The sequence below is a fragment of the Dasypus novemcinctus genome, chromosome 11 (assembly GCF_030445035.2).
Source record: "Dasypus novemcinctus isolate mDasNov1 chromosome 11, mDasNov1.1.hap2, whole genome shotgun sequence".
NCBI lineage: Eukaryota > Metazoa > Chordata > Mammalia > Cingulata > Dasypodidae > Dasypus > Dasypus novemcinctus.
In genome coordinates, this window is record NC_080683.1 from 63,341,689 (window position 1) to 63,358,723 (window position 17,035).

At 42.1% G+C, this 17,035-nt stretch overlaps 1 protein-coding gene across 4 annotated transcripts in view; it reads left to right on the forward strand.

Annotated features, from left to right (window-relative positions):
- The window catches only part of ANKRD6 (ankyrin repeat domain 6), a 94,015-nt gene that overhangs the window by 73,317 nt on the left and 3,663 nt on the right, over window positions 1-17,035 (forward strand). For 2 of the 4 annotated variants that reach the window (XM_012523698.4, XM_004454522.5), the window contains 6 exons: window positions 3,230-3,334; window positions 5,072-5,206; window positions 5,482-5,667; window positions 6,113-6,265; window positions 12,249-12,362; window positions 15,779-15,905. In XM_012523698.4, coding sequence (XP_012379152.1) covers window positions 3,230-3,334; window positions 5,072-5,206; window positions 5,482-5,667; window positions 6,113-6,265; window positions 12,249-12,362; window positions 15,779-15,905 — 820 coding nt within the window. The remainder of the gene's footprint in view (window positions 1-3,229; window positions 3,335-5,071; window positions 5,207-5,481; window positions 5,668-6,112; window positions 6,266-12,248; window positions 12,363-15,778; window positions 15,906-17,035) is intronic. The other 2 variants (XM_012523699.3, XM_071218597.1) reach the window with 1 other exon arrangement.

Sequence of the window (17,035 nt, forward strand, 5' to 3'; positions counted from 1 at the left end):
TCTCTTACAGATCAGAATATAGCAGGTTCTATATAAATGTCAGAATCCATCATAGTTATTACCATTATCTGCCATTTCAATGTTTGGCAAGCTAATGGGCAACCCCATCCTCAGTCATACGAAGATCTTCAAGTCTTGTGGGGCAGGATAATTTCCCAGGCACACAAAGATTGATGTATTTTTTTTTTTAAGATTTATTTATTTATTTCTCTCCCTTCCCCGCCCCACACCCCAGTTGTCTGTTCTCTGTGTCTATTTGCTGCATCTTCTTTGTCCGCTTCTGTTGTTGCCAGCTGCACAGGAATCTGTGTCCCTTTTTGTTGCGTCATCTTGTTGTGTCAGCTCTCCGTGTGGGTGGTGCCATTCCTTGGCAGGCTGCACTTTCTTTTGCACTGGGTGGCTCTCCTTACGGGGCACACTCCTTGTGCATGGGGCTCCCCGACGCGGGGACACCCCTGCGTGGCAGGGCACTCCTTGCGCGCATCAGCACTGCGCATGGGCCAGCTCCACACGGGTCAAGGAGGCCCAGGGTTTGAACTGCAGACCTCCCATGTGGTAGACGGACACCCTAACCACTGGGCCAAGTCCGCCGCCTGATGTATCTTTAATACACCTGTGTCATTACTTCCAGAGCTTGAGAAGCTTCACTTAGAGGGAAAAAAGCTTTACTGTGGACCATTTTCCTATGCAGTTTTTCATGCCCATATTTAATAGCAAATTAATAGGATGGCATTTTAGGAAATATATATACAATTGTACTTTCTAAATCTACTCTCAATACAAAGGAGGAACTTTGAAATATGCATAAGCTTTTATGCATTCTGTTCTGTTAAACTGTACTTACAGAAATAGCCTTATTGATTTGTGTTTCCTGCCCTGCTACCTTGTTGACTATGGATTTTAATGGGCCACAACAGTACCAAGAGGATACTTCTTTCTGAGATTGCAAGATCAATATTCCCTTATTTCTGTGGATTGGAAAAGATTAATGATATTCCATTCAGTAGATGGTCTGATTTGCTGATAGGCTATAACCCATGTAAAGTTATTTTCACTGGCTAGTAACATGGTGTATGGAGGGAATTTTTCTGATGATTATTTTGGGTTTGGGTGACCTTTGGGTATTGCTCATCATTTTTGATTGACGTGGTGCACAAATGCTTCTGAAAGTGAATTTCAGGCTGACTGGTGGCTGTAGCATGTTCTTAGATCCACAAACCTGGTGAGTGATAAGAACCAGTTACTTCCTTTCATCAGATTTGACTTCCTGGTGAGTTTGAATTTAGCTTTAGAATGGCTTAGGGGAATGGTTCTCAGACTTTTTGGTCTCAGGACCCCTTAACATTCTTAAATATCATGGACTACCACAAAGAGCTTTTGTTTATGTGAGTAATACCTATAGTAGTTACCATATTGGTCATTGAAATTGAGACATTTTAAAAAATATTGTTAGTTCACTTAAAAATAACAACACTAGGGAAGCAGATGTGGCTCAAGTGACTGGGCTCCCATCTACCATAGGGGAGGCCCTGGGTTTGATTCCCGGGGCCTCCTGGTGAAGGCAGGCTGGTCTGCGCCACTGCGGAGGGCTGTTGGCCTGTCCGTGGAGAGCTGAGAGCAGACAGCGAGCTCAAATAAGGGAGGAAGGGGGGGAATAAATAAATAAAATAAATCTTTAAGAAAAGAACAAAACACTGAACCCACTCCATGTTAACATAAATAACATTGTTTTATGGAAAACAACTTTTCCAGAACAAACAAAAATTTAGTGAAATGAGTAGCACTTACATTTTTGCAAACCCCTTTAATGTCTCACTTAATAGAAGACAGCTGGGTTCTCATCTGTTTCTACATGCAGTCATTGTGCTATCACCTATATGTCAACTCTGGAAAACTCCACTGCACAGTCATCAGAGAACAAGAGTAGAAAAGGCATATAGTCTTGGGATTATTACAAAAATCATTTTAACCTCATGGACCATGGGGCTCCTGGACACTTTCAGAACTGCTAGCTCAGGGGATGAGAATAAGGTTCTTCAAAAATAAGGCAAAATTTAGGTTCGGTCACAGGCAAGTATTGTCAGGATTTTACGTTTTGGTGGTACCCATGGCCCATAGGAGATTCCTGTTGTAGGATGGTGCCACTTGAATTTTATGAACACAAGGAGAAAAAGTCTGACATTGAAATGAACAATACCAGACTGATCTTCAATGAGCTCTTATCTGTATAAGAAGCAATAATATGTTTTATTGCAGAAAGATAATGTGACCTTGAAAAAAGCCATTTCACCTTCTGGACCTCCTTTGTTAAGGTGAAGCCAGGGGTGGAGGGGAGTGGGACGGTGTAGAGCTGGGCCAGAGGTTTCCACCTTCTCAAAGAGCTCCACTGTGCTTAACATCCTCTGCCAATTAAGCACCGCTGAGGTGCGGAGGTGGGTGGGGAGGTACCTGAGGGCAGCTGAGGTCCCATGTGCACCCCTCCCCTCCTACTTTCTCTGGAATCCCAACAACTTTTGCATTTGGGCAGACAGAGGTCAGGGCAGGTAAATAGCTCGCCCAAAGATTCTGTGGTAGCTGCTTCTGGGTTCAAAGTTGAACCAGTCAGACCCACATGCACCTGCCTGTGTCTCTTCTTATATCTCCACACTGTAAGGGGCAGCCTAAATGTTTCCTTTTGCGGAAGAGATTCCTGCCCCCTGGTTAGTACCATGGCTTATAGATGTATCATAATATCGTTTCCATCACACTGAATAGGAATTGGATGCAGTTTGGCCAAGACACTATCTGATGGTTTAGTTCAGGTCCAGCATGCCAAGATTCCTGGGATAGGCTGCCTCATTATACAACTCCAGGGGAAGCCATTCATATCCTAGTGTATGTGAATGCTGTTCCCTAGAGTTGTGCAGTGCACAGCCTGCACACACCTACTTGGTGGTCCTGGCCTGGCATATAAATGCAAGTTATTGCTATTGTCATCCTAATAAGTCTTTGAGGAATAAGGCATAAGCTCTTTGAGGTCAGGGATGATAGCCTTTTCATCTCTAGGTCCCAGTGGTGCCCAGCGGGAGGCCTAGGAGGCAGAGCAGGTAGCCCAAAGTGCTTGTGAATACTTGCTCTCTGCCACCAGGCTGTATGTTTCTGTAGGTCAAAGTGCCTAGTCCACAGAGAATTCTCGCATCCAGTGCTGGGCATTCCAGTGGTTAGTAACAATACCTCTTGCCTCCATCAGGTCTTGCGCTTCAGTCGTGGACGAAGCCTGAGAAAAAAGAGAGATAGGCTCAAGGAAGAGAGGAGAGCCCAGTCGGTGCCAAGAGATGAGGTGGCACAAAGCAAGGTAGGGGTTAGCCCTCCTGCCCCTCCATTGCCATCTGCTTTTTGGGAGACTATCACCCTGTTTCAGTGGGTTTGTCTGGTGGCTGCCTCTCCTTCCCTGCTAGGGCTCTTCAAACTTTTGTCAGTCTTTTCCTTTTGGCTTCATGTCCTCCACTCTTCTAAGATTTCAGATCGTGTATGTGTGCTGCCCATCTCTTCCAGCATCCTGTGTGGGTCTATTTACCTGCCCTATGTTTCTGTGGCCTTCATTCCTGCCCTGTGGACAGCACTGCTTCTCTGAAATCATACTCGAGAGAAATGGTTCTAAAAATGCGGTATCCAGTCCATCACCTGGGAATTTGTCAGAAATGCAAATTCTCAGGCCTCCCCCCAGGCCTACTGGATCAGAAACTCAGGGTTGAGGCTCAGCTATCCATGTTTGAGCAAGCCCTCTGGTGATCTGATGCTTGCTTAATTTTGGGAACACTGGCAGAGGTTGCATCATCTCTTACAGTTCAGGGAATGGATGGAAGTGGTGCTAGCACATGTGGCTCCTTTGTGTAAATTAGACCAGCCCTGCACAGGACAACACGTGGTGAATTGAGGCCTGAGTTAGATTTTAAGTCCCACTGCCCCACTCACCCCCTCTGTCTGGTGCCCTTGTGCAGTGAAGAGCTGGCGCAACTATACATGGTAGCTCCAGAATGAATCATAGCCTTCAGGTCTCCCAGAAGATAGGTTAGGATATAAGACTTAACAAGACAATTCTTGGCACAGAAAATTATATCACCAAAGACTTGTTCTGCTTTCTGCCAATTCAAAATCCTCTTTATCAGTTTCCAGGGTTAAGGCAGAGTAACTGAGATTAAGTGCCTATGTATGAATTGTAGATACTCAGTTGTAAAAGTTCTCACAAGGACCAGAAATTTCATTTCACAGGGTTCTCACTCTCTGCCTTGAATTATGGGGGTTCAAGTGCAAAGAATACATGTTCTGTTCAAGTGCAAAAGACCAAAAATCTCTAAGGCAAAGATTTTCTGCGTGGTAGATTACTGGAGATCTAGAACAAAGAATTAGACCCAAGAATATATTCAGTTTCGTATCCAAGAAATAGATAAGAGGAAAACCAAATATTCCACTGACCAGGAACACCATATATATTCAGTTAAGACCAGTAAGCAGTGTTTCGTAGGCCTGAAACTGATGTCGTTGGCCAAGCTTTGCATGGATGCCTTAGTAGGCAGAGTCTTGAAAACAGAATTTTACCCCATAGTGGAAAAGGCAATAGGGCAAAGAGAAGAGGTGCCTTAGCTCTTTGCTCAGGTGGAAATCACTCTTGCCCAGTACCTGATTGTGCTCTGGGCTTTGTTGCTGTTCCCAAGTTGGGTACATGGGTGTGGGGAATATAACGGAAATAAATGTCAGCAGCGAGAACCCAGCCCTCTCAGTGATGCTACTGTTTCTCATCCCCCTTCTATCCCAGTTAAGAAGAAGGATGGGGGGTTCTCAGGGGTTGCACAGGTCTAGGCATCCCCTCTCTTCAACCTAACCATTCTCTGAGGGCAAATCCGCGCCCCACCCACTTGGCCTTTGGGGAGGGAAGGCAGAATAGAGTGTAGGTCTTTGAGAAAATCTCTCATCTCTCCAAGATCAAGAGTCTAAGTCTTTCTCTAAAGAAATGTTAATGTGGGCTTTTAAGTGGGCAAGAAAAAGGGGGAACAGAAGCTTCTTAGGTTTTGGGCTTTTTTTCTCTCTGTAGGGTAGTGTCTCAGCAGGAGATACCCCTAGCAGTGAACAGGCTGCGCTCAGAAAAGAAGAGGCCGGAGAAGATTTCCTGTCAGCTTCCCCGGAGCCCAGGGCAAAGGACAAGAAGAAGAAAAAGTCGAGGCCCAAGGTCAGGAGGCACGCGAAAGCAGCCGAGAGGGTGCTGGGAGGTGGCTGGCAGAGGCCCTGCCGGCTCCAAAGCCGCCCCCCTTGTCTTGCTGGTTTGGGGCCAGAGCACAGAAATTGAACCTGGCTAACTTCAGACACAAGGGTAACGTGTCAAAACATTTCTTTTGACGTGAGGTGTTTGGTGTGCCTCAAGGTGAAGCAAGGAAGGTTCCCGTGTGCGGTGCCGGGGGTGGGTGCCCCCCTTGTGGATATCACAGCGCTCTCCCTCTCCCTCAGGTGTCAGCGTTTTCTGACCCCATCCCACCCACCGACCAACAGCCCGGACACCAGAAGAACTTGCATGTTCACAGTCACCCTCAAAGGAGGGGCAGGCATCGATGCTCGTCTCCGCCCCCTCCCCACGAGTTCAGAGCATACCAGCTCTACACGTTGTACCGGGGCAAGGACGGCAAAGTGATGCAGGTACCTACTGAGCCCTATCAGGAATGGGACGGCCCACAGTAAGGGGCTGTCTCTTTGGCACCGTGGGTGGGGCCGCCATCCACCTAGGCATTACCTCAGTAGCATACGCCAGGTGGCCCTCTCCACCCAAACGGTGCAGATACATTCCGGCCGCTGAGGCCCACACAAACAAAGGTTTCGGTACAGAGCTTTCTGTACCGTCCTCGGGTGAATAGATAATTCGAGAACTCAGTGGATAAAGCAGTGTGAGCTGTTTGAGGACAGGAGCCACATCTTACCCGCTCCGAATCTTCTTAGTGCCCGCCTGTGGACGTTCAGCAGTCGAGGCTGGGATCAGTTTGCCTCCCCTGTGGTCTCTTGTACAGCCTGGCACATCATGGGCACCCAAAACGTTTGCTTAAGGAAGGAATGAGAAGGATTGATTCCCTGTTTGCTTGCCTCGTAGGCGCCAATAGATGGTTGTCGATGTGAACCACTCATCAACAAGCTGGAGAATCAGTTGGAGGCAACTATGGAGGAGATCAAAGCAGAACTGGGATCTGTTCAGGATAAAATGAACATAAAACTGGGGCATGTGGAGAGTAAGACCCAGCATCAAGTAAGCCAGTGGCCCAGCCTCCTAATTGTAAGGTGTTCTGGCAGAAAATGAAATCAGAAGGAGACCTTAGCACACCCTCTCCCTCTGCAGATTCCTCTGTGTGAGAGTGTTGGATGGGCTGTTGGGCAGAGGCCCACTTATGTCATTTTGTTAAAGCCTGTTTATTGGCATTTTAAAAAATCATATTTAAGTTATTTCTGATTATGAAAGAAATATTTACCTCTTACAGTGCATTTAGAAAGGCATAAGAATTAGAAAGGAAAATAAAGCACCTCCAAGTCCACTACAATGAAAAAGCACTATTCATTTGTGGGTTTATTTTTTTCTAGTCCATTTTATATGCCTATGTGCCCCACACCACTTCCCACTGCACACAAAATCAGAATAATCATGTCTATAGGGTTTTTTTCCCTATTTTCTATCTTCTTCTTTTGACAATTTTCAAATAGGAAAATAAAAAGAAAATGGAAAGGATAATATAATAAACGTTCACATACCCTCCATCTAGAGTCAACCACTTGTTAATATTTCATCATATTTGCTGTGTATCTCTCTTGTACACATACTTCTTTTTCTTTTGCTGACCTGTTTGCAATTTAGTTGATACTGCCATGGCACCTCACCTATAAATACTTCAGTGTGCATCAAGAATAAGGACTTTCTCCTTCATAACAACAATACTGCTATCATACCTAAGAAAACTAACAGTAATCACATAGTACCCAGTCCATATTCAGATTTCTCTAGTTTTCCCCAAAATGTCTTTCATAGCTATTTTTGCTTTTAATTTTATTCCCTGTCCCCGATCCATTTAAGGTTCACATCTGTGCACCTGACTGCTAAGTGTCTGTAGTCTCTCTCTCTTTTTTAAAGCTGTTTGTTTGTTTGTTTGTTTGTTTACTTGGTACCAGGGCCAGGGATTGGACAGGACCTCATGTGGGAAGCTGGCGCTCAACCACTGAGCTACCTTGGCTCCCCCAAGGTGCTTTTGTAAAAAGATTTATTTATTTATTTCTACACCACACCCTCCCCCCCACCATTGTCTCCTCTCTGTGTCCATTCGCTGTGGGTTCTTCTGTGTCTGCTTGTCTCCTCTTTAGGCAGCACTGGGAACCAATCCTGGGACCTTCTGGAGTGGGAGAGAGGTGCTTAATCTCTAGCACCACCTCAGCTCTCTGGTCTGCTGCATCTCTTATTGTCTCTCCTCTGTTTCTCTTTTTGTTGAGTCATCCTTCTGCGCCAGCTGTCCACTCGGGCCAGCTTGCTGCGTGGGCCAGCTTTCTACATGGGCCAGTTCACCTTCACCAGGAGGTCCCAGGAATCAAAACATGGACCTCCCACATGGTAGACAGGAGCCCAATCGCTTGAGCCACATCCGCTCCCTGCTCCCAAGTTGCTTTTTTCGCTTGTTTGCTTGTTTGTTTTGTTTTTAGGAGGTACCAGGGAATCTGACCCTGGAACTTTGTACATGGGAAGGAGGCACTCAACCACTTGAACTACATCTGCTCCCCACTGTAGACTCTCTCTTTTTTTTTTTTAAAGATTTATTTATTTATTTTATTTTCTCTCCCCTACCCGAGTTGTCTGTTCTCTGTGTCCCTTTGGTGTGTGCTCTTCGTCCCCTTCTGTTGTTGTCAGCGGCACGGGAATCTGTGTTTCTTTTTTTTGTTGCGTCATCTTGCTGTGTCAGCTCTTTGTGTGTGTGGCACCATTCCTGGGCAGGCTGCACTCCCTTTCGCGCTGGGTGGCTCTCCTTACGGGGCGCACTCCTTGCACGTGGGGCTCCTGTTCACGGGGACAACCCTGAGTGGCAGGGCACTCCTTGCGCATATCAGCACTGCGCATGGGCCAGCTCCACATGGGTCAAGGAGACCCGGGGTTTGAACCACGGACCTCCCATGTGGTAGACAGACGCCCTAACCACTGGGCCAAGTCCGCTTCCCATGTAGTCTCTCTTAATCTCAGACTTTCCCTGACTCTTCTTTCCAGCTTTTTTTTCCCCCATGACATTAACATTTTAAAGAGTCTAGGCCAGTTGATTTATAGGATATCTCACAGTCTGGATTTCTCTGATTATTTCTTCACGGTGGTATTTAACTTGTTCCTCTATTCCTTGGTTTCTTGTGAACTGAAAGTTGAATAAAGAGCAGTCGTTCTCAAACTGTGGTCCCTGGACCATCAGCATCACCTGGAAACCTGTTTAAAAGAATGCAGCTTCTCAGGCCTCATTCCAGATGGGCTGAATCAGAAATTCTGAGTGGGGGCCCCCAATCTGTGTTTTAACAGGCCCTTCAGATAATTCTGATAATGTTAAATTTTCAGAACTATTGGTCTAAATGCTTGATTAGGTTCAAGTTAAATATTTTGGGCAAGAATACTTCAATGTGACGTTCACATTGCTCCACATCAGAAGGCATATAATGTAAGGATATTTATTTAAAATTTGTTAATTTATTAATGATGCTAAGTTGATCACTTAGGTAAGCTAATAACTGCCATATTCTCTATTTTAAAGATACTTTTTACTATGCAATTAATAAGTAGTTGTGAATATAGATTTTTAAATTAAAAAAAATAGTCTTTTAAACTTACAAAATAATGTGTTCATTGGAAAAAACATTCCACAGATACCTACCATACCCAGTTTGGTATGTTTTCCCATAGACTTCCTTTTTATAGATAGTAACCTAGATAATTATCACTTTTATATAAAAATGGAACCATGCTATACTGTTTTGCAGCTTGCTTATTTTCTCATTTAATAAAATATCTTAGGAATATAGAGCTGCCTTCTGCTTTTGAATGGTAGTGGACTATTCCTTCTATGGAATTATACCTAGAATTTTGCTTCCAAGATTTTTCACTTAATTTTGTATACATGAATTTTTCCATGTCCTTGGCTTTTTGTAATATTCTATCATATTAATACAACATATTAATCATTCTCTTTTGGTAGACTTTTATTTAAAAATAATTTCAAACTTACAGGAAAAATAGCAAAAATAATAAAGGAAAATTATATAGAACTCCAACATACCCCTCATCCAATTTCCCAGATTTACCAACAATTAGAATTTTCCCACATTTGTTACATTATTATCTGTCTATCTGTCTATCTTCCATCTATCCATCTATCCACTGTCTTTTCTAAACATTTGAGAGTAGGTTGCATTTATCATGCTCCTCTAACACTTAAAACTTCCATATATATTTCCTGATAACAGGAACCCTCACTTATGTAACCACTGTAACTACAGCTATCAAGTTCAAGAAATTTAATCTTGATATATTCTTATTTTTTCACTTGGCCCAATAATATCCTTTGGAGCAATTTCTCCCCCATTATTAGATCCAGTCCAGGTTCATGTATTGCCTTTAATTGTCATACTTTATTTGCTCTCTCTTGCTTGCTTTTTAAAATTGTAGTAACATATGTGCAACATAAAATTTCCAGCTTAACCATTCCCATGCATACAATTCAGTGGCATTACTCACATTCACAGTGTTGTGCTATTTTTTGGGTAGACTTATAAATTGCTCACAATTTTTCACCATATAAATAATGCTATGATTAATATTGATGTGCACAAACTTTTGACACCTTCTTGGATTATTTGCTAAGAATTTGGATAATTGAGTCCAAAGAAGAATATGTTTAAGGTTTTTGATAAATATTGGCAAATTACAAATTTATATCCCCAACAGCAGCGCCTGATTTTCTTTTCAAACCTTTTCTATTATTTAATATTATCTTTTTCAAATAGATTTTTTGGCAATTTGATTAAGGATGTTTTATTGTTTAATTTTTATTTCCTTTTTTACTGGTGAGGTTGAACATTTTTAAGGTTTATTTGCTAGTTTCATTTCATGGAAAGCCCATTTATGAAAAAGTCTTTCCTTAGGACCATAATGTATTAAGATGGTTTAATTGTGGATGGAAAATCTTCTTCAGCTAGCCTAAGCCCAAAGAAAAATGCTTTAGGTGAATGCTGGGGTATCTAAAGGACTCCCAGGGCCGGGAACAGACTGTGGGATCAGGGCACAGGGAGGAGCCTAGGAGGGCTTCTTTTCCCCCTCCACTGTGACCAAAACATTTAATTAACATTAAAATACTACAATAGCAGAGAAAATAATAATGACAAAGAAATAGAAGAGGTAGGAGTCAGAGTAGAAAAAAAATGCAAAGGCCTTGGTCCCTAGGAGACTAGTACTCTGGCTGAGCCAGCCTTATCCCCAGCCCCTTCTGAGTTGTCCGTGGCTGCTGGTTTCTCATCTTCCCCCATGAGATAGATGAATGTTGTGCTTTCCCTGTAATTCATTTAGTTTTTTTCCCTTTGCCTGAAGTGTCTGTGTTAATGTCTCAATAATCATCTGGATCTGCTCCAGGAGGTCTTTTTTTTTTTTTTTTTTTAAAGGTACTGGGGCCAGAGATTGAACTCAATATTCCCCACATGGGAAGCAGGCGCTTAATTGATTGAGCCTCATCTGCCCCCTCCAGGAGGGCTTTTTATCTTTGAGTGTCTGCTTCATTCTTTCCTCTTCACTCAGATCTACTTTTACTCTTATAACTAGATTCAAAAATTGTTTCTCTTCAGTTCAAGGAAAATGGAAGATTGGGGGTAGACTACGTTCCCAATCCCAGGGAAAGGACGCTAGCCAGTATGAGTCAGGGGTTGATGCTGCCGTCCACCAACCGTAACCTGTGACGAAGCCGTGTATGGACATGGTTCCTCTTGGCATAACCATTTGTGTAGGAATAGGATAAAGAGGAGGCGGAGTAGACTAGTCCTAGGAAACAGGAAGGACAGTTCATAGAAAACCATGGGGACCAAGGAGACAGAACAGAAGATGCTCACCGCAGGTCCAGAACCAATGTTTCTGGTTTTGTTTCTTGAATATCTGACTGTGGAACGCCTGCCAGGAGTCGGACTCAGTATTGAGTTCTCATGGACCATGTCCCACTAAAAACAGTCCCTCTTCTGGTCTGCTTGCAGTGGCCCTTTTCAGAGCAGTGGGAGTTTGGCCCTGCTGGGTGTTAGATCTCTACAGGAAAGGTCAGAATGAAGTGAGAGTGTGTGTGTGTGTGTGTGTGTGTGTGTGTGTGTGTGTGAAGGGCATGCAGTTGAAAGGTGGTGATAATCATTTGTTCTCTGAAGCAATTCCTTTAAACTCCTTCCACACCCTGTTTTGGCTACTTCAAATGAAGCACCAAAAATATTTGCTCACTGGAAAGGCTGGATGAAAGCCCTGTGTACTCAGCTTGTTTTACTACCTCTTGAGTAGCTGCTAACATTGCTGATTTTAAAAAGAAGCAGTTGGTGTGGGAGGAGTGGGGTGGGGGGATGGGGAGTATACGGGAACCTCATATTTTTTAATGTAACTTTTTTTGTGTAATGTATATATCTTTAAAAATACAATTTACAAAAATGATGGGGGGGGTGGGGAACAGGGTATATGGGAACCTCTTATGTTTTTTATGTTTTTTTAATGTTTTTTAATGTAACGTTCTTTGTGACCTCTTAACTTTAATTTAAAAAGTGTGAAAAAATGAAAAAATAGAAAAGGGAAGCTAGAAAAAAAATAAAAAGCAGGGTGGAAGTAACTGTAGTTTTAGAACTAGACTTTCCTTACACTAGTCCTAGAAATAATGTTCTAAGACCTATAAAAATTCTGTTTTGCCCACAAGGTCCGCATTGGCTCAAGGTGTGTAATTTACTGCCTAGTCATAGCCTTTTAAACCCCTTAGGACTTTAACAAACAAGAAAAGAAACAAACATTGGCCTACATAGAAAGATGCGCAGGAGTTTTGAAAAACTGGAGGTCCCTGACTGCTATGTGAAAACAAAATGGAATGAGGAGTTGAAGATGACTTGCTTACAGACTGGCCCCTGGTGGGTGCTCCCTGAGGTGCTCTGCAGGTGTCGAGGCCCAGGCCTGTTTTCAGATCATCTCCGTCATGTGTTCTTTTCCTATTAAATCTCAGCTGCGCGTTCTGGATAAGCTGATGGTTGAGCGACTCTCAGCCGAGAGAACCGAGTGCCTGAACCGTCTGCAACAACACTCAGATGCAGAGAAGCATGAGGGAGAGAAACGACAGGTAAAAACTTGCTACACACAACACGGATGGACCTTGAAAATATGAAAATATGATGCTAAGTGAAAAAAGCCAGCACGAAAAGACACATAGCGTTTGGATCCCACTTGCAGGCGTACCTCGGAGACATTGTGGGTTTGTTTCCAGACCACCACAATAAAGCAAGTATCACAATAAAGTGAGCCACATGAATTTTTTGGTTTCCCAGGGCATTTAAAAGTTATGTTTACATTATACTAGTCTAAAGTGTGCAGTCAAATTGTGTTTAAGAAAATAATGTACATACCTTAATTAAAAATACCTTATTGCTTAAAAACAATGCTCACCCACCATCTGAGCCTTCAGCAAGATGTAATCTTTTTCCTGGTGTAAGGTGTTGCCTCAGTAGTTTGTTGGTGGCTGCTGACTGATCAGGATGGTGGTGCTGAAGGTTGGGGTGGCTGTGGCAATTTCTTAGAATAGACAACAGTAAAGTTTGCCACACTGAGGGACTCTTCCTTGCACAAAAGATTTCTCTGTAGCATGCTGTTTGGTTGCATTTTACCCACGGTAGAACTTCTTTCAAAATTGGAGTCAATCCTTTCAAACCCTGCTGCTGCTTTATCCACTAAATTTATGTAATATTCTACATCCTTTCTTGTCATTCAACAGTGTTCACAGCATCTTTACCAGGATTAGAGTCCATCTCAAGAAATCCCTTTCTTTGCTCATCCATAAATAGCAACTCCTTATCCATTCAAGTTTTATCATGAGATTGCAGCAGTTCAGTCACATTTACAGGCTCCACTACTAATTCTAGTTCTCTTGCTATTTCTAACACATCTTCAATTACTTCCTCCACTGAAGTCTTGAACCCCTCAAATTCACCCATGAAGGTGGGATTCAACTTCTTCCAAACTCCTGTGAATGTTGATATTTTGACCTCCTCCCATGAATCACAGATGTTAATGTCATCTAGAATGGCAAATCCTTTCCAGGAATTTTCAATTGACTTTGCCCAGATCCATCAGAGGAATCCTATCTATGGCAGCCATAGCCTTATGAAATATATTTCCTAATTCATATGACTTGAAAGTAAAAATTCCTTCTTGATCAATGCACTGCAGAATCAATGTTGTGTTAGCAGGCATGAAAACACATTCATTTCGTTGTACATCTCCATCAGAGCTCTTGGGTGACCAGGTGCATTGTCATTGAGCAGTAATATTTCGAAAGGAATTTTTTTTCTGGGCAGTACATCTCAACAGTGGGCTTAAAATATTCCGTAAGCCATGTTATAAACAGATGTGCTGTCTTCTAGGCCTTATTTCATTTATAGAACATAGGCAGAATAGATTTAGAATAATTTTAAGGGCCCTAGGATTTTCAGAATGGTGAGTAAGCATGGGTTTCAATCTAAAGTCACCAGTTTTAGGTCTAAAATTCTTTTTAGAATTTTAATCCCTAAAAAGAGAGTCAGCCTGTCCTCTGAAGCTTTGATGCCAGGCATTGACTTCTCCTCTCTAGCCAGGAAAGTCTAGATGGCATCATCTTCCAACAGAAGGCTGTTTCGTCTACGTTGAAAATCTGTTTGTTAGTGTAGCCACCTACATCAATTATCTTAACTCGATCTTCTGGATAATATGCTGCAGGTTTTATATCACCACTTGCGGCTTCACCTTGTACTTTTAGGTTATGGCATTGGTTTCTTTCCTTAAACCTCGTAAACCGACCTTCAACTTTCTTCCTCAGCTTCCTTACCTCTCTCAGTCTTCTTAAAATTGAAGTTAGGGCCTTGCTGTGGATTAGGCTTTGGCTTAAAGATGTGTTGTGACTGGTTTGATCTTCTATTCAGACCACTAAAACTTTCTCCATGTCAACAATAAGGCTGTCTTGCTTTCTTATCATTGTGTGTTCTCTGGAGCAGCACTTTTAATTTCCTTCAAGAACTTTTCCTTTACATTTACAACTTGGCTAACTGGCAAGAGGCCTTGCTTTCATCCTGTTTTGGGTTTCAATATCCCTTCCATGCTAAGCTTAAACGTTTCTAGCTTTCTATTTAAAATGAGAGACATGTGACTCTTCCTTTCACTTGAACACTCAGAGGCCATTGTAGGTTTATTCATTGGCCTAATTTCAATATTGTTGTGTCTCAGGAAATACAGAGGCCCGAGGAGAGGGAGAGATGACGAATGGGCAGTCAGTGGAACAGTCAGGATACACCCAATTTATCAACTAAGTTCACCATCTTATATGGGTGCAGCTTATGGTGCCCCAAAGCAATTACAATAGTAACATCAAAGATCACTGATCATAGCTCACCATAATAGATGAAAAAATGAAAAAGTTTGAAATATTTTGAGAATTATCAAAGTGTGACATAGACAGAAAGTGAGCACATGCTGTCGGAAACATGGTGCCAGTAGACTTCCTTGATGCAGGGTTCCATGAACCTTCAATTTGTTAAAAACAAAACAAAACAATATCTGTGAGGCACAATAAAGTAAAACATAATGAAATGAGGTGTGCCTATATATGAAATATCTAGAATAATCAAATCATAGATTAGAGATTATCAGAGGCTGACCGGAGGAGTAATGGAGAGTTTTGCTTAATGCGTAAAAAGTTTCTGTTTTAGGTGATGAAAAGGTTTAAGTAGTGGAAGGTGGTGATGGTAGCACAATATTGTAGAAGTAATTTATGCCACTGAATTGTATGTACACTTAAAAATGGTTTAAATCCTAAATTTTATGTTATATGTATATATATAACCACGATTTAAAAAATTTTTGGTTTCCCACACATGTCCATTGTGTTAAAAGTTTCAGACTTATTGAAAACTCAAGAGACCCCCTAAAAATTTTGCATTAAATATTATGTTATTTTTATAATCCCAAAATGATTTTATTAGAAGAACCTGTACTTCAGTTTATGGTTTGTTGCTGAATATACTGCAGTAGGTAGAGACTGAGTAGCTTATAGACTAAACTGGGGAAAATGTGATCTCTGCTCTGAATCAATTATATGTATTATGCATTTCTTGGGCCATATATTCTTGTTTTACATGACATAGTTCCTAACCCCAGGGATGATGGGTATGGACTTTATGTGCAAGAGCTCTTGGTCCTAATTAGCCAGAAGTGCTTGGTTTGGAGGATTTGGGTGGTTACTTTGGGTGTGTGAGTTTAAGGTACCCTAAGTCACTTAATGAAGATTACAGATTGCTGTTAGTTTGGGTGTCACATAAATTGTGGTCTGCAGAGGGTAAGAAGAGAAGGCTTGAATAGCCTATGGGAAGGTAAGTCGTCCACGACTTTTGCATTTGTCAAGCTAATATCCTCAACTATCATAACTGAAAAGTTCATTCTTTATGCTCTAATACATAAACCATATATTGAGTTCACCTAATTCTTTTGTGTACTAATTTGTGTTTGTTTTAGATGTCATTGGTGGATGAAGTAAAAACCTGGTGCATGTTAAAGATTCAGAACCTGGAGCTGAAGCTTTCTGGAGAGTCCAGGGCCTCCAGAGCTAAATCAACACCATCTACTTGTGAGTCCTCTACAGGTAATCCATGTGCAGCATAAGCCCTCTGTGCATACTCCAGCTCTTGTTCTCTCCTGAATCAGAAGGCTATAAAAAGTCATGTTTTTTTCCTCACTACTGTATATTCAGTTCCTATATAATGAATAATAAGCATGTATTCTAAGTGCTCAAAAATATTTGAATGAAGGAATAAAGAATTATTGATTGGTGACACAGTGCTCCAGGTACAATGTTGACGGTCTCAGTTGGAAGCTCCAAAGATGAGGGGTGATGAATAGGCCATTTGTCTTCTTAGCAGGCTCTTTTACTCTTTGTCCCTTTTCTTTCCCCTTTTCTTCTTGATCTACCTTTCACTTTTGTCTAACTATATAAAGCTCTTTAAACAACAGTTCATGTATTGAACCTGCCTCAGGTGCTGGATAAGAGATGGTTTAAGCAAAGCCTCCTAACATTAGCCACAGAGATTACACTCAAATGATAATTTTGAGGACATTGAGAGGCTTGATGATTAGGCCTCAGTGGGGGGTTTTAAAAGAGTAAATTTTATTACAGTATATTATTCATACATGAATATACATAAACAGTAAATGTATAGTAAAAGTCATGAACTTGAAAAACAAGCATGCATATCATCATATTATATAGGGCTCTCACACATCACCCCCTCTGGGGGATTTTGATGTGCCAACTCTTCTGTGTTACCATAGGTCATCTCTGGGGTGGTGGCTTTGTCTTCTTTGAGCCGTCAGCATTGAGACCCAACCCGGAAAATATTTCATGCTCTGCCTAATCATGGAGCTTGTCACAGAGAATAGGACCACTTTGGGTCAAAGAACTTGTACCCAGGGGCCATAGTGTGGAAAGGACCCCAAAATTTGAGAATGGGGATATTCATATCCATTGATGAAGGCCCAGTTCTGTTTGGAAGCCTTGTTGAGCTCTTGCATCCTTAGCAATCAGGGAATGAGACACAGACTTCCAGGGTAGATTGAGACAGGCCAGTGAGGCTAACACTGTCCATGAAAGCCCTGATAAGTCAAAAAAGAAAATCAGGGGAAAGGAAGTAGAAAGAAGGAACAGAAATGTGAGAAAACCCCAGAGGAATAGTGGCACATGGTGGGTAGAGATTGAGAATGCCCCCGGCTGGTGGT